The following is a 25,263-nucleotide window of genomic DNA, read 5'->3' on the forward strand; positions in this document are numbered from 1 at the left end:
CGGATAATGTGAGATTATCAGAGGCAAAGCAAAAACAGGAATATTTAGGAACAAAGAGACGAGAAATCAAGGCAGACTTTTTTTTCTGTGTAAGAGATGTATAATTAACAATAAATCAAAGAAAATAAGAAATCCAATTTCATTAGTTATTAATCAAGGAAAGCAAAAAATAAATGATTCCCAGACAAACACAAACACCTCATCCTATCTGATGTTCATTCTTGCAGCTGGTAACGTGAGCTGGGATTTAATCCTAATCCCTCTCCACGTGCCATCATCAATCAGGTTCTGGATGGAGATACCTATAGATCCACAGCCAAGACAAGGAGGAGACTGGATAAAGTCACCTCTGCTGTATATCCAACAAACATCAAAGCAGCCTCAGTCACAGTTAACCTCCTTCTCTACCAAACATGTCTGTTCCATCCATCTGTGTTCCCACTGACTGATACTTCCTGTTAAACACCTTAGTTTTTGTGACTTTGGTCTGTAGACATATAAAGATATTTGGTCTAAGCAGAATCATTAGCTCTAAACTGAGCAAATAAGCATTAGTTCGGCTGGAGAGGCTTGGTGGTATCAGATGAACGTGAGTATGTGATCCCCAGTATTATACTGCTGCAACTGAGCAGGATTTACTTATCAAACAGATTCACTTCTGAACAAATCAGGAGCTAATGAACGAGAAAGCGCATCAACTGATGATTTTACTCTGGTAGCTTTGCATGTTTTATCCACATCTACACGTTGCATTTGCTGAACATTACTGCAAATCAGTGTAGAAAGATTATGGAGATGTTCACCTTCTCTGCAGCCACAGGTTCCTATTCATTTATTTCAGGTGGGAATTTCTACTCTCAGATATCGAAATGATTAGTTAACTCTGTGTTTCTCAATCCAAGTCTTTAGGACCCCCTGCCCTGAATGTTTTAGAAGTAACCCTACTTTAACGCACCTGGATTAAATTAATGGCTCATTAACAGGCTGCAAAGAACTCGATGAGGAAGTTTATTAATTTGAATCAGGCGTGTTGAAGTAGGAACACGTCTAAGACATGCAGGGCAGTGGCTCCTGAGGACCTGGACTGAGAAACACTGGGTTAACTTAAAAAAAAGCAGTACTTGAACTCATTTAATGAAATATCAAGCTGAAAAGTTGCTGTGGATATATGCACAAAGACTGTGAAATCATTCTGAATACAGAATCCAGCTTAGCTCAGTACAGTGAGAATAAGAAGTTTTTTCTATTAATTGATTTTTTGTTTTTAAGAAATAAATTTAGTGAATAAAAAAAGAAAACCGGAATGGACCACATCATGCTCTGGGATCAATATTTGCATTGCAGCTGTTCTCCTAAGCAACAACCTTTTCTATCCACATTAATGGGGCTTATTCTGATTGGGCCATTTTAGGTTTTATAATTTAAATATTATTGTCATGTAGACCTTGTTGTTTTTGACTTTGGCAAATGCTTGCTGGTAATTTGAGGGCAGAAAAAAAAGGAACCCATAGTGATGTTCCTTTCTAGTATTTAACAGATGTAACTATTTTCCTTTAAAACAGACAAAAATATCAGTATATCTGTAAATTCAATTAAAAAAACCCAGCAGCCTCATTAAAGGCCAAACAAGACATGTTAATCCAATCAAAAGTCTCCTCTTCTCCAGAAGCAGCATGCTCTAAATGTGATTTAGCAGAGGAAAGGCCTCTCTAAGTGATTCACTTCCTTCAACAGCTGTAATACAAAAGCTTGTCTGTGTGTCTGAGGGTGTAATGGGACTAATTTTCATTTAGCCTGACCTCCTGAGGACAAAGCATGCAGCCTGCTTGCGTTTCTGCAGTTTAGCTGACCCGGTCTCTAAGCATTAGTCTGGTTGGATGCCCCACAACACACGAGCAGAGAGGGAAAGTGAAAGAAAGGAATGAATGACATCATTGACTTTTGCTTTGAGAGGATCTGGACGGCAGCAGCAGAGAAGTATGATGTCACTTTGGCCTACAGTCCTGGGACACGCATACACAAACAAACAAACAAACATACACAAACAGTTCTGTGGATACATGAGCTTTCTCTTTAAACATGAGAGAGCCAACTTGGACAGTCTTAAACACAGAGTTATTTAAAGTAAAGCTCACCCAATTAAGCAGTCTGTTGGAACAATGTATAAGATGCCGCTCCATCAGTTTGTGTGTGAAGGTGTGTGTGTGTAAAAGAGAGAGAGAGAGAGAGAAAGAGAGAGAGAGAGAGAGAGAGAGAGAGAGAGAGAGAGAGAGAGAGAGAGAGGGAGAGAAGTAGGGTGGAGGCTGGAAAATCCCCGGCAACAGCCCCAGAGCTGCCTGTCTTAATTCATCGTCATCCTCACATAGAGGAAATGTGACATTGTTAATTATTTTAAACAAATATTGTCACTTGACTGACCTCAGCCTGCTCATATTCATGACAAGGCAAGATGTATGCTACAAAGAGGTATCTTTAAAAAGAGGTTAAGCATTGCACAATCATTAGTGGAAAAACAAGTTTCTAACCACAAATGACTGTAACACTTTCTCACCTGAACCCCCGAGGCCGCATGCACAATAATTCTGATAGGCTGCACCTGCCACTAGACCGTAATTTGTTGGAGACTTAAAGGCCAGACATCTCCTCAGAGAAACTGAGACAGCTTCCACAACATCACACACACATAGCTGTACCTGTTTTTCAGGTCAAACCAACCAACACACCTCTGTGTTTATCACAGGAAGTGTCAGCATTACACAGGAACAGTTCATTCCCACTCCTGTACCTTTACTTTGTCTACATGAGGGGTAGACACAAGTAAAAGTGATCAGTCATTTACAGATTTTATGTTCCTTTTGTATCAGGGGATACAAAAAATTCTCTGTCTGAATCTCCATCCTTGTGAGTGCTTTAAATTTAATGCAGGACATCCACAAGCAATAAACGGTTTTAACTAGTTTCACCTCATCAGCTATGCATAAAAATGCTGAAGTGCCTGGTCGACCCCTAGCAGGAAGTACCTCCATGTAATTTCACATCTTTGGTTGGCTTTGTTATAAAATTAGAACTCCCCCCATCTCATCACCTGCTAATGCTCACAAAGTGCAGTAAATATTGATTTTTTTTTCATTATCTAGAAATGGTAATGTGTTACTCTACACTTCAACAATGATATCTTACGCTTATAAACCAGGGTAACACAGTTATTTTTCAGGAAGCATTAGATGTACAGTAAACGCAAGGAGGAAGTAAATTTTTTAGATGGATATCTTTAATCATATGAGAAACATTTAGCATCTTCTGCAACCACAATCTTTCATAAACACAGGTCATTGTGTTGGGGATAATCCCCTTTGTGTATATCTGGGGGGTGTCTTAACTACAGTCTGGAGGCATGCCAGCAATGATGATATCAACATCAACAAACTGTGCAGGGCTGTAGTAGAGCTTCACTTAAATACACTGCATCATTTATAAGGAATAATGTCAATATGGGACCTTTTTTTCTAAGACAGTTTAATTGTGTTTATATACTAAGAAAACAAGAAAAATTAGAGCTTAATGGGAATAAATCTGAAAGTGATGTCATACTGACGTGTCATGCTGCCCTCACTTCCCTGAGTCACCCTCTGCTTCCCATAACAGCAACCTTAAGTGAGGCTTCTCCCTCTGCCAGTTGTGAGCACTAGCGTCCTGCTGTGCCACCATTTGTCTCATTTAACAAACTGATTGCAATCAGTCAAAATGGGTGAGATTTATTCCTAACATACTTGTCATCACACCCAACAGAACCAAGGCAGTGCTGTGAGCAGGGGACTGTTTTTAATCCTCCCTCTGCCTTTGTTTATTACCGCTCCCTGGCTCACATAGACGCACTGCTGGTGTTATTCTGGCCTTGATTCAAGAGGTTTCCTGTTTAATCTGCAGCATATTTTGTGTTCTTTTTTTTTTTAGTGAATGTCCTCTGGAATGCATGCTATAATGCTCTAATTCTTTTTAGTTTACTCCAGTTTTCTTCTCTAACCTGAACACAAACAGCAGCAATTAGGGAAATGTTAGGCTAAATTCTTTTACCAAAAGCTGAAGGAGATGCAGTAAAACAACCAACCAAACAAACAAACAAAAAACCCAGCTCATGTCTACAGGACAGATACCCCTACTTGGTGTCAAGTTTAGCCAGTCAGCTGGTGATATGTCAACAACATGCAGCAGAGACAAGAGAAGGGAGGGAAAGGATTAGTTGGTTTTACCATTGCAGAACTGTAGCAGTGATGAGGTGTCATACAGGCTGCTGTAGCTGGAAAACCCGTCCTCCATTCTCAGCCTGGGCTCCGCTGCTCTGTGTTCTCTCCGCTGTCCACTACTCCTCTTCCTCTCCCTCTCTCTGGTGACTCCCCTCCGTTAGTTTATCGTTCACTAGGCGTCCAAGTCGCTCCCTCCATTCACTCTGCACGGGTCAGGCTCCCAGGGTAAGTCACCATGGAAACCTATTCACTCCAATTATGTCATGTGAAAACTACAGCTCCTCTTCTCCTCTATTTTTGTTAAAAAAAAAGAAAAAAAAAAGTCCTGAAGTACAGCAGAAAAAAGCTGAGGAATGACCGCAATGAGCCACCTCAGACACACAAGTTGAGTCTGCTGGTGGTTTTTGTTTCCCCCTCTGTGCTCTTCCTCTCCTCCTTTTCTCCTCCCTCTCTTCTCCTCTTGTCCTTCTTGCGTTCAGCAGAGGCAGCTGTGTGTCCTTAGCTCCCACTGATCTCCAGCTGAAAAACAGCTCTAAGAGGGCTTGAGCTGACAGCGCAGGCGGATACGGTGTATGCGCGCGTGTGTATGTTTGTGTGTCAAAAGCCGTGTGAGTGTTTCGATAATGCTTGGGACAGCCCAGCCTTCTCCTGTCACACAGTTTGAACGAGTCAGGGCGCAGTGGGCCGGGCCTGTCAGATATAGATCCTCCTCCTTTGCTTAGAGTGGAGGAGAAAAAAAAGAAGAGAAGAAGACAAGGTAGGTGAGGAGACATGAATACATGGTGTTATGAGAGGAAATAACAAAGGATGAAAGGAGAAAGTTAGAGGGGGTTGTCTTCTGAAAAATATGACCTGGTTAAACAACTGGATTTCTACCTGTGGTGCTGCAGGCATTTACTGCATCAGTATTATATAAAAACATTACCAAAGCATTTACTGTAACATGTGGAAACCACTGTCCATGATTTTAGTTTAAACTGAAAGTTTTGGGTCTTTGAGAAGAACATTAACCCACAGCATACATCTGACAGCGCACCACAGTGGTTGAAAAAAAAAAAAAAAGGGGGGGTTTAAGTAGCCAGCAGTGAGGTATTCATCCGTTGGTGAAAGCAAAAATGTGCCATTGCAAATAGGACTTTTGCAAGCTGTTCCGTGCACACTGTGGTTGAGGGGTGGTAGAAACTAGGAGAGGGCCGAAACTCCAAGATGGCTTCAAGAAACACCAAGACGCTCCTGTTGCCAAAGATTCTGTTGCCAAGCTGTGTGCTAATGACAGTCTTCAGGGTAAAAACTGTGCTAGCATTATTTTGCATTTCTATGAGTTTTGTTTTCTGTCCTTTTGCATTTATTTCTTTTACTGAAAATAATCCTGATTATGGCAACAGAACAGTTGCCACAGCCATGGTGTTTACTCTCCTGCCCTCTCACAGAGTTGTCACAAATTCTGTATGTCATGTATGGAGTCACATGGGTGACGTCCTAAAAAAATGTGAGCTGAACGTTGCCAGGGGATCTCTGCTGTGGCTAAACACGATTATCCCTCTGTCCTCTACTTGTCAGTCTTATCTGCTCTGCTGCAGACTGTACAGAGACCAACAGATCCTTAAAACAAGGACAAGAGGGGAGTGAAAGGGAGACTAGGGGATTGAGAAAGGAGGAATAAATGGGAAAGAGGGGGGAGGGGCAGAGGAGAAGAAGAAAAGTGCTTGAGGACGGAGCAGGCTACACAGAGAAGAACCAAATTAAAAAGTGAGCAGGGTGGGAGTTTAGTGAGGAAGAAAAGGGGGAAACCCTGTAGAAAAAAAGGGGGAATTGGGTGCTTTTTCATCCCAATTGGGGGGTGTGTATGTGCACAAGAGGAGGGATTTCTTTGCATTATTTATAATTCAAGCTTGAAGGGGAAAATATAAGCCTAAGAAAAACAGTCTGTGGCCTATATTCATGTTGGAAACACTTCCCCCATTCTTCTAATATCACAAGACAGAGCTGACAAAATCCCACAAAGGCAGGGATGCTCTGAAAGCAGAAGAGAATTAGTGCATGAACAGTTTTACTTGTTCCTCTCTTTTCAGATCATCCCATCAGATGTTATTTTATCTGTCAGCTCTTTCTGCAGGTGCCATTGAATCATAGCTCGTGTGTGGCTCTAAGGTAATGTGGCTTAATTTGACCTTTAAGTGTATGAAAGGGATGCAGCATAGCCCCTTTTAGCAGCTCATCACTGTTCGGTCCTTGATATTGACCTAAGAGCTGTCTCGTCCTCCTTTCCCAAAGGAAAACGGTGCACTGTGCTTCACTTATTATGCAATAACATAAAACCAAAACAGACGTTCTGAGCTCTATAGTAGCCAGGATTATGAAAGAAAACAAGGTGTTCTTTGTAGACCAGGGTTACATATGCACAGTGCAATGCTTGTTTTGTCTGATCATGAGGATATTATAGTAATGCTGACTATTACACAATCTCTCCTTGTCTGCATCTTTTGTTATCTGCAGCTATATTTAGAAAACAAATAAGGTATTTGTGTTTATGTGCCATCAGTGTTAAAGTGTTTTTATTCCCAAAAGGCCACATTATCCAGTATTTTTATTCAGATAAAAACAGGAATTTCATGTACCCCCTTGCCCAGAGAGTAAGTCAACGCACAATAAACATGCTTTGTGTTTGTCCCAAAGACTGTAAGTCCCTCTTGTGTTTTGTCTGGATGGGTTCAGATTATTGTAAATCTCATTGTGGGGCTGATTTGGGATCTAGATTAGGGCCAGGTCTAGGGTTAGGGTGCATGTCTGTCTCTCTGTGCTGATGCTCACGTGAGATGAGGCAGCTTAAACTGGGCAGTATTCCACAAAATCCCCCAAACCAGAAACCCTCCCCGCCCCCACCCGCCTCCGTCTCACATCGGGGGGTAACCCCACCTAGACACAACGGGTGGCAGGTGGTGGTACTGCCCCACCCGCTGCTGCTCCTTCAACCCTTGATCATATCACCCACATCACCCCATGTTTTTTCCCACTAAATTTAAACAACTAATGAGAACATTTAATATCAAACATTAAATAACCCTCATGGTAACAGATAGACACATACAACATAGATGTATCTTGGTCACTTACAGCCTATGTAAGCTATCTTACAATATCTAACAGGGGTCCTATAACTGAGCCCGTAGCTCTGCATGGGGGGTCTCACTTGCCCTACTAACATTGCTTTTACAGCTTTTATTCTCTATGGCTCTTCAAGGTCACATTCAATATGAGTATGCTGTTTTTTCAAAGACAAAAACAAAACTGCTGACATTCGTTTCATCAGCAGATGATCAGTCAGTCTGTCAGTGGGCCAGGATTATATATAATCAAATCCAGAGTTGAGGAGGAAACAGGGTCAATCCTCGCAGGATCCCGCTGCCATCTGTGTGCCTGTCCTGGTTATTGGCTGCTCAATGCTTCACGCCATGTATTAATCCATCTTGCATTCTTGATGATTCATATAAAAACTGAATTAGGGCAAGCCTGGTGACCCTTTTTATACATACAGTCAAGCTGGACAAAAATCTTAAAGACAGTATTTGTGGGCTGCATCTTTTTGCTTGTTTTAACTTGTTAACCATTACATTATGCCATGATTGCAGGCCAGCTCCCAGCTTTATCAGCTAAGATTCACAAGGGTTTATAATTAACCTGTCTTTGCTAGTTTATAACGAAGTATGATCACACAAGAAATCATAAAATAATGAAACTAAAACACAGATATTGAAACTTGAACAGGTCATACTTAAAAAAGGATGATGTGTTCAATCCTAAATATAAATGCAACAGTAGGAATAAGTATCACAAGTTATATATGAGTTGATCGAAACAGGAAAACTACAACAAACAGTCAAATATTTACAACCCTTGCTATAAAGGAAGTGATGATAAGAGTTCATGACGTCAATATAATGGTCAGTGCAAACAGCAAACTACTGCATGTGTTCAATCTTTCACCAAGTCAGCAGTCTGTTTACCTTTGGCAAGGAAGTTATGAGGTCGATATGATACACCTTGTTTGTTTGTCTGTTTGTTAGCACGGTTATGCAGAAGTTAGTACAAAAACTTTGTTGCAGATCCTAATACCTTGCTAGACAAGAGTGCGTGGAAATCACCTCCTCAACCACGATCAATTCTGTATTTTATTTTTTAACAAATAAATCCTGATCTGAAAAAAAAAAAAAAAAAAAAAAAATCCACCATTCCTTCCTATTTTCAAGTCCCAGCTCCCCATTGAGTTTAATTAAATTTGTAGCGGTAGTTTTTTTCATAAATATGTGAACAAGCAGACAAGTGACAAGTATCTTTATCCATCTTTTGGCTTAATGGTGTAAAACACACCAAAAAAGGTAGAATGCTGTTATTTTTTAGTACACAACCACACAGCTCTGAGAGGTTCCACATGGATGCACAACTTTTGTAATCTTCTGGGTTTTCTATCTGTGCAACTAGCATCTTCAGGTATATTGTTTTGAGTAAAATGTCAAAACTATTAAATGGATGTATGATGAAGTTTGCTACATAGATTTTTTCATCTCTCAGGACAAAGTTTAATTGCTTTGGTTATTGTGTAAACTTTCTGCTGGCACCGTCATCAGGTCATCATTTTAAAGTGTGCAAATACCAACATTTGGAAAGTGAAATCAGCATCTTTTAAAACCCTCATACAAGATCTGTGAGATCTCTCATAGAAGCACCTGTGCCATGCACCTGTATGTTGAGCACGGGGAGTAATACTGCTGGTGATGGACAGTTTTACCACTTTAAAAACTGCCTGGACAAGCTTAGTACAGACAGAGGCTGAAGGAGATTGACTAAATATTATCGGAGGGGAGGATAAGTCAGCTGAGTGATTGATGAAAATACATAATGTCTAGCTGATGGAGAATATAGCTTGTCAATTCTAATACATGTTTATGAGAACATGAAAGGAGCCCGAGTTAAAACATATTTTATAATTCAAAATGAGAAATAGCATACTCTGTGTCATACAGTAAAAACTGGCCACAAAGTGCTGTTTGTGTGTCAGTAATTTCCAGGTGATGTTTCATTTATCAAAATCTGGTCCAACACTAATTAGCAAAAAACTGTTCAAACTGACTGAAAGTCTGCTTGAAAGCCACTGCCTCATGCGTGTGCATGAAATACAGACACTGAGTTAGTTTACCTCAGAGACCTCAACTAGAATCCATTAATATCACCCATTGTTGAAAATTTTTTTCTATCTTGAATTATGTGGTGACCTAGTTTCAGTAGGGGGGGGGGGGGACCAACCAGAGTGATATTATCTCTGTCTGGAAAACCAGAAAAAGCTGCATCACACAGACTCAAAGGACTCTCATGGAAACAAAAAGGAAATCTGTAATCAAACTCATTACATGAAGCATCTTTGACTTGTCCCACTAAACCATATTTTATTTTACCTGCCAGACTAATCACATAAGCACTGTAGGATGCTACATATAAGAATAGTATGGGATATTTTAGTGATATAGGTGCAGAGAGAAACAGCTATAGAATTATAGAAAACAGCAGATGCACACTGCAATGCGCTGTTTTTGGCCACATAAGCAACAGCAATGCCAAGTGGTGATGTTATGACTGAGAAAAACTGGGTCACCACTTGTGTTTAATGCTGTCTTTCGGTCATAGACTCTAACAAAATTATGCATGTAGAAATCCACTGGCACAGAGTTATATCTTCAGGATATCTACTTAAAGTGGGTGTCATGGAAGTGTCAAGTCAATAACAGAACTAAGAATGTAAGCCCTTACAATGAACATGTCTCCTGTTCATTCTCTGTGGCTGCTGTGTGAAGACATCAGATAGAAGAGATTCAGTTCTTAACCTGAAAATCACCATATCCTGAGGCTGAAAAGCAGCTCCTTCTTCTTCTGTGGAGCTATGCATAAGAACCCTGTCAATGACCAGTCAAATACCACTGAGGAGTTGCAGGGTATTAAATAATGTATTTTATGTACTGTGCATTTTGTGGACGTTACATGGTTTGGTGTCCCTACTCTTTGTTTTAAAATGAGCTCATTGCTGCTCAGCCACTGTTTCCAACAATAATACTGAGCTTAGTATTATTTTACTTTTGGTTGAGTTCATGGTGTGCAGCTGTGAAACATGGGAGTGACTCAGCATTTTAAAAGTCAACGCTACCTCATCAGAAATGCAGATTTATTTCCAGTTGGGTTTTTTTTACTGTCAGGGGAAAGAAAACACAACACTGTGATGAATTCATAAAGCTTAAATGTTTTACTGCATGAAATGAATTTGATCTCTTATTATTTCAGGTGCAGTCTTGAAGCTGGACTTTATAGACATTACAAACTGCCTAATGCTGCACAACTAATCACTAAGCAGACATCAGCATGTGAGCAAATAGTTTTGTTTTGTGTGTTTTGTAGCCTTTAAGTAATTTATGTTCAATAAACAGTGATGGATTATGTATTCTGATATTGCAGTAATTTATTTGCATTTTTATTCCATCTTTTCTGTTATCAGTCTGGTATAAGGGCACCAAATATGCTAATAGAAAAATAATCTATATAACATTTTGTAGCCAATAATATTACATAAATGTAAAAACTAGTCCGGTGTAGTAAAATCCTAGCATTCAAAATCATCCTTGGTCAAACTACATTTTTTATTGTGCCAATAGTAGAAGTACTCATTAAGTGAGTTCAAGTCAGGTTTATAGTTTTTCAGCTAGCTGTTTTAGCTACATCATTTTAATTTCTGGCAGGTCAGATTATATTTTGAAAGTTTCCATTTCCCCTGATGTGTATCAAGTCTTTAAAAAAGGGCAAAAACCACCTTAAGCAAGCACATACTTTTTCATATTCTGTTCATTACTACAAGTTTTTGTATATTTTTGTCATTTCCAGTCAGCTCTTTATTTACATTTCTTTATGTCAGTTCAAACCAGCAATGAAAACCCAACTTTTATTTTCCTTTTCTCCAAGTACAGCAAATTAACAGTCACATTTGTAGTTGTTATGCACTATCTTGTCTAACAGTCAAACATCCTCTTGGGATAACATATGGAAATTAGCATTTGGGTAAAGTCTAGTGTGTTTATATAGACTGTTTTTATGTAATATTCACTAACATTCACTGCCCCTTCAGAATAAACTATAAATGATAAACAATAAAGAAGAGAAGAAAACAATAATGTGAGATGCTACAGGAAGTGTGTTCATAAGTAACTCTAAACTGAGTACAAAACTGGAGTAAAAATTCCAGCACTGGATGACAAGGCAGGACAAACCCCAGGACTTTTAAGGCTGCAGGCTTACAGTTCATCATGCACAGTAACATGCAAAACTATGACTGTTTGACAGCAAAAGTAAATCAATCTGTTGCTGTGTTTATCTTCCAAATGCAGAATTACTAAATAGGGGAATCTTTAGCACAGGTTCAGTGGTTTGTGTATGTGTGCACATGGGTCATTTCAAGTAGCTGTTCAGACTTAAAAGACAATGATTTGCAAAAGACAAACTGGCCTGTAACCAAGGTCACAATCAGATCAACTTTCTGCCTCACTTGAGACTTTTGAAAACATGTACAATATTGTCCACTTTCTGTATGTACAATCTTACTTTGACTGGAAAAAAAAAATATTGAAGAGGGTCATAAAGAAAAAGAGGAGAGACGAGCAGAAACTATAGTAACTATAGTATTCTCAGTAAGCACACAGGCAACAATTTTAAAGGACTGAAATAAAAAGATGGTCCACAGAAAAGGAGCATATGTAGTGAAACAGAATATAGAGCGAAAGATGACATGACCATAAGAGGGATCAGGGACTTTTTTTTTTGCACAAAAATACCACATTTATGAAACGATTACACAATATCAAATTATACTGTGGGTTTTACTGGGGTCTTTCATGCTTCTGAGTCACCATTTGATAACTCTTCATGCCTCTTTCTTCTCTCACCCTTTCATCTTAGCAATAATAACACTGTAGAAGTGGGGACAAAGGGTTTTAAACAACAGTAAATTCTCCACATCTAATCTATATGTTAATGAGGCATAATTCGGACACAGAAGTAGCAAAGGATTGGACTAATTCAGTAGACTGCAGTCTATGGACGTCCATACAGCTGCTGGCCATCAAAGACCAGACACTGGTACTGTGTAGGTCAGGAGAGGGACTGAAATTCATCATCTTTCTACTAGTGTGAAAATGATCTATTTATTTAAAGGATGTTAATCTAAATCTGCCTCAGCAGTACCATAAAAACCCAGCACATAGGTGTGTGTAATATAGACACACACTGTGTATCCCACTGTGTGCAGAGCTGTGTTCTCTCAAGCAACGACAACATTAATCACATCTGACTTGGCCGCTGAAATATCCATGTATACCCTTCCCCCATTTCCTGAACAAGCATGAACTCTGCTCTTCATCTCCATCCAAACCTATAAACAGACATGTACATATTCAGTGTCCATGCACACATAACTTAAGCGATTTGGTCTGAGGTTAAAATTTATATGCACACATTAAAATTAATTAATGAATCGTCTGCTTTACAGTAAGACTTACTGAATGTGTTGAAGTCAAAGCTTTTTAGTTGCCCAACTAGTAAAGGGCGAAATATTCTTAGCTGAGTGAAACATCTGCTACCCCATAATCTAAGACATATGTTGTGCCTTATCCTTGTATATGGCATCTCACACACAGTGACACACACATAAAGAAAGATAAAACTCCAGGTGATCGTCCTTAAACCTGCATGAGAAATGAACCTTTTTCAGCCACTTTGCTGAAATGAGGAAAAGATTAGCATCAGCAAAGCTACTTGTCCTCATATTCAGGGCACAGATGGAGGGCTGACGTCAGCAGGCCATGATGCCATCCTCATCTGTCATGTGCCTTTCTGAACACACTTGCATGCCCACACACAACTTACTGTGTGCATTATAGACTGCAGGCAGAAAATGAATGCTGATGAGTTTCTGTCGCATAAAGGTTTGTCAGCTGACATTAATGCCCCCTTCATAAGTCTCGGTTACATGACATAGGCCTACTGCAGCTGCTGTGAGCTAAACCTACTTTATATTTCACACCAAAGTGATCTCCTAAGAAACATCTCTACCCTTCACAAATCCATTATCTTACAATCTACCTGTCTGTCCCTTTCAATGTCCCTCTTATCAGCTCTTTTTTCAGATCTCATTTATCCTCATTCTTATACATCATCTCTGTTTATATGCCTGATCTATTTCCATCCATTTTCTTAAATGAATTCATCACTTTTTATGAACCTGAGCTCTTCCTTTACTTCCTTAGACCCAACATTCACTTAACGATCCTGGACTTTATTAATAAATAATGCTACTACTGCCATCTACAGGACATTTGCTAAACTGCAGCTACTTTTTAAAGCTCACATAGTCACTGTCATCAAAAAAAAATGTCAAATTAGGAACTAGAGTGGCACAAAGTGTAACTTTATTTTATATTTACAGTGTTAGTTTTTTTTTCTCCATGTCTTAGAAATATCACACATACAAGGGTGTGGTAAACATGTGGCACCAACATGTTTGCTGACTCAGTCTTGGTTGTGTCTAGTATCAATTAAATTTCCTGCTGTAACAATGACAATAAAAATAAAGTGTAAAAATGAGAGGCGTTAATATAACTTTTGACCCTTTGATATTGGCAAAACTCTAAAACCATTTAAAGAAATAGTATGCAGGTATAGATATGGATAAAAAAAATAGGATGAAATAAAATATAAATGATTGAAAAGGTTGAAAATAGGGAACTATATCAGATACTAAAACTGACCAGTTTTGTTAAAAAAAAACACCCAAAACGTACATCCTAATTTTTAATTTAATGTCAGGAACAGAGAGAAAAGAGAGAAAAACAATTGGAAAAGTGGCAGCGAATGTGTGGAAAAGCTGCACTATGATGATAAAAAAAATCATTACGAGATTTATCTGCAACAGATCTGTAACATGATTTATTATAGAAATGAACATCCCAGAGAGTAAAGACGGTCAGGTTTTCAGCACAGCTGAGTGTGTAAGCAAATTGTTCAGTCATTTAAGAATAATTATTCTATGATACTATTCTATTATATCTACATAAGACATAACAATGGGAATTCATATAGAATTAATGTAAAGATTAGGGAATTTAGACAATTTTCTCTTTACATGTTTATGAACTGAGGGGAAGTGGGAATCTGTTGTTCTTTTTTTCCTTTCTTTTTTCCCCCTTTCTTTTTTATTTTTTGTAAAGGATAAACCCTCCAACTTTCCATCAGCACATTGCTTAAAACTGTAACACACATCTGGGGAAGCACTACTGGTTGTAAATGCAACACATTTTCACCCAGATAACATCTTTCCAGAGAAGGCCTTGTCTAGTTCACAAACAGCAAACCACATTATGTACACATTTGACCAGGTTGTCAGTACTCAAAAAACAAAAGCAACTGAATTAATAAATAATATGCTTAATAAGTTATAAATTCAACAACAACTTGTTTTAATTTTCAGAACGAGCCAGAACGGGAAAAACAATTTAATGTCATAACTACAGTAACTGATTTTAGTTATCAAACTTTTCAGAATGTAGTTAAAAGAAGATACGAAAAACGATGGTAAACATGTGGCTGTCATCTAATTTAAAATTAGCAGAACATTTTCTTTGGGGGAAAAAAAAAAACAGAACAAAAATCTCAGTTTCACCATTCAATGTGATCTTTGTTCTGTTTTTCAGCTAATCAGCCTCTGACATAACTGAAGCATAAATACATTTTCTGCTTTGCCAAAGAGCAACTGTTTACTGAGACCGTAAATCTTCTCCGTATCTGACTTTCTACAGGGCCGCTATTCTAAACAGTTTATCTCTGTAAGTCAAAGTCTTCCTTTAAAACACTGCTTTCCACAGACGGCTTCTTCCTTCCTCCATAAACTACTTACTTATAAACTCTGCACAAATCATCTGTTTCTAAACATTTTGGCAAGGCTGTGTTATTAGTACAACATGGTTTGCTACCATGATCCGATTTCTTTCAGTCCACACATTTTATATATATATATATATATATATATATATATATATATATATATATATATATATATATATATAGTTATTGTTAATTAAATTTAGGATTAAAGGTCCCACCATGGGAAAGACCTCCTTGAGTAAACGGGGAGGAACAATGTCACGTGGATTCTTGCTAGACACGAACTTCTCTCTCTAAAATACTCGGGAGAGAAACTGGCTGGAATTGGACAAGCAAGCCTGAGCTTGACACACACACACACACACACGCACACACACACACACACACACACACACACACACACACACACACACACACACACACACACACACATATATATATATATATATACATATATATTGCAGTCTGAAAAACAACAAATCTGCATATCTTATATATCTTATATATCTATTATATCTATTATATATCTATAGGATATTCCATGAGTGTATTTCATCTGATACTCTGCAACAAGTGATAAACCTTGCACAGTGTCAGCTGATTTGACACAATTATGCACAACTTTAGGTTGTGTGAAGGGAAACCTGAGCAGCCACACAAAATCCCACCCAGGCACAGGGGAACTTCATATGGAAACTCCACAAGGATCGTAACTGAGCAGCATGTTCAAACCCAGAATCCTTTCACAGTGCAGCAGCAGTGTGACACATTAAACCATCAATGTTTAAAGGCTATATAAATGTCTGCATGAACACATTAGAAATTATTAAACGATGTTTACTATAATATTTCTTCACAAACGTGAGGCATGTGTCAGGACATTTTAATCTTTTTAAGGTTGTTTTATTTTGAAATGCTTGTCATCCCCATGTCTTGTTTGATTCTCTCATTTGTCATTCCCTCCCTGCCTTGTCTTTGCCTGTCTCTTATTGTCTTTCTTCACTCTCAGCTATATGTTCCACTACCCTTCAGAGCCAGATCATCTTGTCTGTTTGCCTTGTCCGTTCCAATAGCGTTTTAGTTTCTGAGGTTTTTCTTGTGAATTTTGTTGTAAATAAAAAAATAAAAAAATAAACTTTTTAACCAAACCAGTGTGTAGCTTTTTGAGTCCAACTTATCTGAACCGGTCAGGAAGAAGAAAAGGAGCAGCACTGAGTTTTAGAGGTGAAAATCATATTTTCCCAGTAAATGCTTGAGGGAATGATGTTATATGATAAGAAGGTGTGGTCAAATGATTTCCAGTCATTTACTAAACTCAGTTACAGCAATCTTTATGTAAACAACTTCAAAAAGAGTTTTCAAATTGCTGAGTCATGGTTAATTATTGTGGGGAGGGAATCATGCATGGATTACATCAGAACAGGGAGGAAACAAGCAACAAGGAGATAACAGAAGAGGGAGGGGAGATAGAGAGAATGAGAAGAATGGTAAATGAAGGAAACATGAGTGAGTGATTGAGTGAAAGACCTGTAGAACAGGAACGTTTCTATTGTTTCTGTCCCTCTAACAGCCAGTCAAGTGAAAGAATTCATCTGCTCCCTTAGCTTGGCTGTACTTGTGGGAAATTATCATCCATCCATCCATCCATCCATCCATCCATCCATCCATCCATCCATCCATCCATCCATCCATCCACCGTTTGACTATGGCAAACATAAACACACAAGCTTGTACTTGCTCATACACACAACATATCTTTATGTCTGCACTGCCTTGAAGCAACAAAATCACTTGCAGCACTGTTGTATCCACATATACCTCTTCAATCCAGCAAGGGGAAAAAAAAATCAGACAACTGTTATGTATTTTCTCTTTTGTTCCCTCCCGCCCTTGTTTTCCCCATGTAATTAAAAGTTATGCAGAGCTATTGTTATTTTCATGAAACCAGAAGGAATTCAGTTGAATTTCCATATAAGGTCTTAAACCAAGCTCCTTGCTGTTGTGAATTTGTGAGCTGTCCTAGTGCAAAACTAGACACTGGAAATGTGTAGAAAGACAACCTTCCACCTTCCAACCAAAACACACAAACATAACGCAAATACACAAATCCAAACTGTATTTGTATGTATATGTACATAGATCTGTCCTGATCATGGGTTTACCTCCACTTATTACTCTTACCCGTGGGTAGTCCCTCACAGTCGGACATGGCCGCAGACAGAGGGGAGGATGTGGACGTCTCCTTTTGTCAGCTGTGTCTGCAGCTTCCTTTCAAACTCGGTCCTCACCAGAATACTCTGCTTTTCAGGCTTAGAGTTCAGACTCTTTCTCTTAGCTTATTTACTTTACTTTCTGTCCTCTTGTTCTCCTCTACTCTCCCCCACTCAATCCCTCTTTTAACAGTCTGACCAGTGGCCGAAGGGTATGCCACTCAAATATCACACACTTTACTATTGGACACTAAATTTGTAACTAACAGCCCTCCCTTAGTGTACGGTTCCCCTTAGATATGGCAGGCCCTTGTGGATATGATTTCATGGTCTCTTTCGTGTCAACACATATAATCAAAAACAAAAGAATCTTTTTTTTCACACAATCTGCAACAAAATGAGAAAGCTAAGCTTTCTTCTTGGAAAAATCGGCATTTATTTTTAAGAACCACAGATGTTCATCATCATAGGTTTCTTCTCATCCCTTCAGTCTGTTACAGAAAACACAGTTGTACTGAAAACTTCTGATGTCTTGAGAAATAGATAGGATCTGCTGTTAGTCACAATGATTTCTGTATTTATGTCAGCAGTACCTTGTGCGTCCTGTTGGGGGCTCTAGTCTGTCATTAAGAGGTTGTCCCGTCACATCAGGAGAAATATTTTGTAGTTGTCAGCTCCCCGACTGGCCTGGATACCAAGCAAATTCCTTGATCAAGTGACTCTGTTCTCATGATTGCAATTCTGGTGGGAAGTTTGCTTTCCTCTGGACGTACATCCCCAGGGCCCTCTCCTTTCCCATTCTCACACACGCGCTTATGATTTTTGTGTGTGTGCTCATCATGTGGGGTGTGGTGGAGCCAGCCATCTAAGTAGCCTTCTTTGCTGCACCCTGTGACGGCTTGCTCCTCAGTTTTAATTACACTTAGTCATCAAAACCCGAGACACACTGACCACACAAACAGCTTCTTGGGCTCGTGGAAGCCTGGGACCTCGCTCTCTACCCCCCTGGGTGGCCGGCGCCCAGTGGGGTCAGCGGCTGCCAGTTTTGGGCCCTGGCTGGGGCCTTCCCCTGTTGCTTTCTGGGCAGATGCATGGCCGTCATTCCTGCTCTGGGATTGCGGCTGATTGCCCTCCTGGTCTGCCTTTGACCTTTGCAGAGGGTCGGTCGCATTTGCACGATCACATTCATCTTTAAACACTCTTTATTCCTCATATTCTGCACGCTGACAGTCACTCTGTTGTCCTGTGTGTTCTTATACTTTGCTTAGTTTTTTGTTTTTGTGTGTTCCTGGTGATTTGGTTGTTGTGATAGATGTGTTTTTCAGTTTGTTCGTCTCTTATAGGTGCTCTCAATTATTGTCAGCTTTGTTTTACTGCAAAGGCCGTAGGATGTTCTTTGTTGTATTTCTGTACAGGCATAGCGATTGGTTGTCTGATGTATCTGTTAGGACTGAAGAGCTGAAGTATCTCTTTATCCTTTTTTGTCCCCTCCTGTCAGGTCAAACAGTATTATGTAAATTATAAATTATATTATGTAAGTTATTTGAAAAAAAAAAAAAAGACTGATTATCAACGGTAGCCTTTTACCCATACAGTTCTCCTTGGCAAAACAAATTTATTCGGCACAACACAGCAGTCAGACCATCATTCTGCTCGTTATGATGCTGGACAGGATGAGCAAAGAAAAAAAGAATAGAAAGGAAAAAGATTGGAATACTGACAAATAAACATAATTTCATTGCTCTGCTTCTTGTAAATAAGCCAGAGTACAAGTTTATGAATAGTTGCATTTGCAGCAGATTTTTGCAAAAAAACAAACAAACAGGTAGGAAGCAGAAAAACAAATACTCGTCTGATAGCAAAAAGAAAAATCCATGATGGGTAAAAGCAGGAGAAATGAATGTAATAGTCAGCTTTGGTTTTAATATTAAATCCTGTCATGATGGAGGAGACAAAGGAAAATGCTTGTCAGCCACTTCATTATTCTGTACAGATTGCTGTTCTACTTTAACACAGAAAAATTCCCCAGAACAAACTTAATGCAGCACAGCTTTGATTAAGTTCACCCCCTAAAGCTTCCCACACACTTGTCCTGAATTACTTCTCGGCTTACTCAGCTGACCCTTTGTCAGTTGACAGGGAAGATTATCACGAGGGAAAGGTTCAGCATGTGACTAAGTGGGGTCAGATGCTAGACTTGTCCAGGAGTACTGGTGTCAGGAAGGTTAGAATTTAATGGCAAGGGAGCGGGGGTTTATCTTGAGATTTTGAGAAAACATGGGGGGTGAGATGTTGGAGGGCTTCCTGCTCTGTTATCTGTCCTCCAAACCTGTCACCCCTCCACTCTTCCAGCCTGCAGCACCCCAGCCTTCACCACGGGACCAGCTTTGATGTTTGATCTCCAGCCTTCGTTTGCAGAAGAGCTTGAAGGCCCCTTTGCAAACACTGCCTAAACCTTCACCCCATAAAGACCTCTCGACCTCATGAGCTCTGGCAAACAGAAAGTAGACCAGTCCCCTTTGTGACAGTTAAGCCCACTTTGATCACATGCAATTACTTTTGATGAGGAAGTGTAGGTAAAAAAAAAAAAAAAAAAAGTCCAGAGTGGTTTCCAAATTATGTTTAATTACATTTAAGGTAGTTTTGCATTACAGATAATTATGGCCACATTAAATCCCCACAAGAGAATTACAAACAAAAGTAGGAGATTTGAAAACAACATTTTTAAATGCTCTAATAACCTTATACATTCACAGCCTTTATCTTTATCAATTAATCCAATTATCTAACAATGATAATACTATGCTACATGTTTGTTAAAATAGTCAGGCTCTTTAAAGGCCATAATGACAAAAGGTAATGCTGGAAAACAAGCAAACAGTCAAAGTATAATATGATATAATATAAATAAATATTTAAAATATATTTGCACATTACCATTATATACCATGTTTTCTTTCCACTTTGCAGCTGAAAGACATTAGTTCATATGAAGCCACTTCCAGTTTCTCGTTACAACTAGCTTTCCCACCATAATTCTTTACTCTAATGATAGAGTTCTTGGCTCAAGAATGAGCATCATGAGGACTGCAGCATTTCTAACTGTTAGCATTGTCTCTGAGCTTAAGTATAAACAGACTGAGAAAACCAAGAATCTTAATTCAGGTTAATCACATTTCGATATTTTCACACAACCCTGCATTGGTGAAAGGTAACTGAATAATCTCTGATAGGTTGGAAAGTAAAATTCTAAAATTAGATAGAAGAATAACAGACTGGAAAATCCTGCCAAAATCCTGATTTCCAGATGTTGTCCTGTTTCAAATACCCCAAAATATTTTTTGTATTGTTTTGTGTTTCAGCTCTTATTACTGATGAGACTAAAAAGAAGTGTTTTAACAAATAAACTATTTTAACAAACTCATTTTAATACACTTCTTTAGATTTTCCTCCCACTGTGAATCTAAATGTTGAAAAAAACTAAATGTGACAGTCTAATCTATTACTGATACTTAATGATTTTAAAAGTGTGTCATTATGCATCTTCACACTCTCTGTTATCTTTTAATTGTTTAGCTGCAGCTTTCAATTAAAACCTGCAGTGCAACTTAAATCATGTTGTTTGGACTGCTTCAGAACAGCATGTTGTGCTAACAAGTACACAAAAGTAAAAGAATAAAAAAAATAGCATTTATCAAAATAAAACATGTTTTTCAAATATTGCAGATGATGGTCAAAGGGAACAGGCAGAAAAGGCCTTTTAATGGGTCTATGTTAATGATCCTACAATTGCAACAGTAGCTGTGTATGCAGGTACTAATGAAGTCTTAATAGTGTTAAATCTAACAGCTTCTGAATGATTGCACTAACTGTTTTATGGCTGTGTGGGCAGAACTCTAATTGAGGACTTGTGGCAAAGAGCTGCAATTCACAGCCTTCCACAGGTTTAACAACCTGTACGGAGAAGCTATAGCTGCACTTCACTGTGCCAAAGAGGGAGAATGCAAATAATAAGTATATTTACAGTTAATTAGTTCTATTTCTAATTATCAATATCAACATCTTGAAAAATATAGAATTTTCCCCTTTTATGTCACTTCACACTAGATTGCAAGACACTGTTGTACCAAACTTCATGAATGTCCATTCATACTCATTAATGAGGAAAAATGGCATAAGTCATGACTATGAAGTTAATTCTTTAATTAATAGGTCATATTCTATTTTGAAAAAGGCCAAATGTTGTTGTGGCTTTGAAAACATTGAGAATTCATCAAATTAAAGGAAGTAAAAGCCCTAATTAATTTAATTTGTGTGAGAGTCTGAGGCTCAGGGGGTCTCCAGTGTATTTGTGGTAGAGGATTAACTGTAAAGAAGGAAGTCTTCCTCTGGCTGGGGTACAGAAGTCCCCTCCCCTGCTGAAAAACAGCTGAGGTGTGAAAGAGGGGATTCCAAAGCATGCAAACAAAAGGCAGAAACTTTGATTTGAACAGCAGTGGTAATAAGGCACAAACACACAAACCACAGCTCTCGATCCACAGTGGCCCTGCCCTCAGGTCTCAGCCAGCTGAAAGATGGGGGAAACTCCAGATGCTTCACAGCCGTTGTGGGCTGGGACTTGAAAGAAGACGAATGCTGTGGAAGACTGGCAGAGGGATTGGAGTTATGCATGAAGTGGAACAATGTAGCAGCAGCAGCAGCGGAGGTTTAAATTAATAGGAAAACTAAGAAGGTTTTGGCCCGAAGGAGCGTTTCAAATAGAGGGAGGGCAGCGGCAGCAACAGAGAGAGAGACGGGTGGAGTGAGAGGAGGTTCCAAACACACTGTGGATGATGGATGGACTGGTGAGGTGAGGGGGGGGGCTTCAAAAGAAAAATGACCTGCTGTGATGTAGGGTGTGTGTGTGTGTGTGTGTGTGTGGGTGGGTGGGTGCAGGGTAAAAGAACATGTGGGGATCTCATAACCAAAAAGGGGTTTTTAAATACCTCCAGTGTGCGCCACCAAAACAGACACTGAGAGGCGAGATGGTAAATAAATCATCTAGTTTGGAATTTTGTTTAAAAGTTGGCCCTGGATTTGTTTTTTCATTACAATAATCATCAGAAAACTATATCCAAAGAGTTCTCAGTGGATACACCAGTGAACTATTACAACTACAAGATGTTTCTGTGGCTTTAGTGGTATGCATAAACCTTTTGACTGGGGTTAACTTCAGGGCTTTTAAAACATGATCCAGCCACACCCCCCTAATGCAGACAACCAGAAATGAAACCTCTCTTCACACACACCTACTTGGTCTCTCCTTCAGGAGCTGCTAAAGCCATTATGCCTCTAAAAGAGATCATATCAACTCTAGGCAGACAGACATATACTTAATTCGCCAGTTGGATAGGCCTGCAAACTAAGACGCCTCTGTGCTTGGTACAGGCTGACTAAATGTCTGGCTACTCTTCAGAGGCTCTCAGGTGTGACCGGCCTGTCTCTTGTGTACCGCAGCCAAGATGGCAGACAGACACAGAGGTGTTTCAGTGAGCCTGGAGTTGAGTGAATATCTGCTCTATCTCCCCTGTCACAGACTGCATACGCTCCCGTGAGCAACTCTAACACAAGCCAGATCTTCTTTCCTGCAGAACTATGCAGGCTTTCATTGAGTTAATGCATATTTTTAGTCTGAGCCAAGGTCAAACGTTTTGCCAAAGACCTGCCTGACACGTAATTTCTCCCAGCAGCTGTGGTTTCCAGCATTTGATGACTAACTTTACATTTGAATCAAAGGCTTTAGTTTGACCACAAATGCATTGCACCAGGATTTTAAGAGAGGATGTTGGAGGCTTTGGTTCTTAACTTAGTCATACACATCACTCTCACAGCACTAACACTGTTACGGTGGAGCCTGAACTTCACAGAAGAAGCCCTAATGTCCCCCTCAGTGCACTTACATACACATATATGCATGCACAACTCTTCCCTAAAATTGCTGATGGCTTGTTTTCATGAACTGATATTATTTCCAGATGGAGGTCATGAATAAAACCTGACGGAAACAAGTTGGGTGAAACTGGAAACTTAAAAAAACAGAAATGAGGGGTATGGAGCTGAGTAAAAAAAACAATCATTCTCCTCCCCCGCTCATTCCCCGAGCCTTTCAAAAAAAAAAAAAAAAAAAAAAAGACTAGCTTGTCAATTACACGCCTAAAAACAGGGGAACAGTGTCCCACACATGAACATAAGGGCAGGATTCCTATGTTTTACATCTTTCACCACACTACAAATGTGCCAAACATTTCCAAACAAAAGACTTTTATAACAAGAGAAAGAAAGAATAAAGCTCAGAGCAGTTCAACCTTTAAGTCTCCCTAGATCGTTTTGGCTAAGTAAACAAAGTTAGGTAAGGTAAGGGAATACTTTCAGACTTTTCACACTCAACAGAGAATACAAAAAACCATGCTATGAGCAACTGCGGAGCACAGAGAGAATTCACCAGCCTTAGGCAATGCAACCGACCGGAGCATACAGATTGATTCACATTTGCTGTGTTGTCAGTGTACACTACAGCAAACTGAAAAAGCTTCGACAAAACTGTCACACTATGTTGAATATAAATGCCATATATATATATATATATATATATATATATATATATATATATATATATTTGTAGTGGAAATCGCTGCAGGAAAACTGAAAACAGTTGTTAGTGAATTGATAACTGCATGCATATTAAGTTTACACTTCAATAAAGAAAATACATAGTACAATTAATAAACATTGAGACCTTCTCTGTATAAAATGTTTAAAGATAAAGACGTGGAAAACTGAACATTTCTGTGGAAATCATGGGCAGTGCATCCTCTGGGCTCAAGAGATGAGAAACCATCCAGCTTCTCAGCACACAGTGTGAAAGACATTACCAGCGCATTACTGCAGAAGGAAATCAGCATATTTTCAATATACTGTGTAGCAACATTTAGACTATTTTTGTTTAGGAAAGGCATGACTCATTTTAGCCAACACTGTATGCCACCACTGTGGCCCTGTGGCCACAAAACAACCCCCCAAAAAACAAAAAAAACCAACGTGACTCCAGCTCCACTTGTGCTAAATTGACCAGTCCACATTTCAGAATTGTCATATGCTAAAAATATTTTGAATGGAAAAGGAAATTAAAAAAAGAGACCCTCAACAGCAGCTGGAATCCCTCAAAATGTAAGAACGGGAAACTTTACTTTCAAAAGTACAGCAACTGGTCCAAGTCTGCAAATGTTTTCAAAGGGGTGCAAAAGTAAGATGATGCAACATGTGCTCATTTCTAACTTAAAAAAGGGTTTCAATAAAAATAAAAAATAAAAATAAATAATAATAATAAAAAAAAAGCTCTACAAAGCCAAAACACTTGTTTTGTGTTAAACAGCTGCCAATAGCAACCAGACAATTCCTCCTCCAAACTGGTGTGGAAAAGAATGGACCACAGCTGCATTTTTAACTGCATTAAGCTTCTCACTCACAAGAATTATTCCCCTAACTTCCGGTTCAGGTTTAATTCTTTGCTCAATGAGCTAGCCATTGATATTTGTTTGTAGCTGTTCTGCAAAAGTAATTATTTCACCACAATATTTCTTGGCAGGGAGATTTAACTTTCCTACTCACTAAGTTGCAGATAGAGCTAAACTTTCTTTTGTCCTCTCCGGTTCTTATTCTCACCAGATAGGTACTGCTTGAGTCTTTTTATTTAAACTCTTGGCAAGAAAATACACACATTCCCCAAATGGATAGTTTAATGTTGTCAATGATAAATCAAGTAGGTTTTCCACAGATTTTGGGGCTTGATTAGCTACTGTCAG

The 25,263-nt window shown here is 39.0% G+C and overlaps 1 protein-coding gene across 8 annotated transcripts in view; it reads right to left on the reverse strand.

Moving 5' to 3' along the window:
• Positions 1–17,521, reverse strand: part of eml1 (EMAP like 1) — a 49,256-nt gene extending 31,735 nt beyond the window's left edge. For 7 of the 8 annotated variants that reach the window (XM_041972358.1, XM_041972356.1, XM_041972352.1 and 4 more), the window contains exon 1: positions 4,251–4,833. In XM_041972358.1, the coding sequence (XP_041828292.1) occupies positions 4,251–4,317 (67 nt within the window). In that variant the 5' untranslated portion in view covers positions 4,318–4,833. Of the gene's footprint in view, positions 1–4,250; positions 4,834–17,393 lie in introns of those variants that run through there. The other variant, XM_041972355.1, reaches the window with a different exon arrangement.
• Between the last annotated feature and the right edge of the window lie 7,742 nt (positions 17,522–25,263).

This window comes from Melanotaenia boesemani, chromosome 20 (genome assembly GCF_017639745.1).
Source record: "Melanotaenia boesemani isolate fMelBoe1 chromosome 20, fMelBoe1.pri, whole genome shotgun sequence".
Classification (NCBI taxonomy): Eukaryota; Metazoa; Chordata; class Actinopteri; order Atheriniformes; family Melanotaeniidae; genus Melanotaenia; species Melanotaenia boesemani.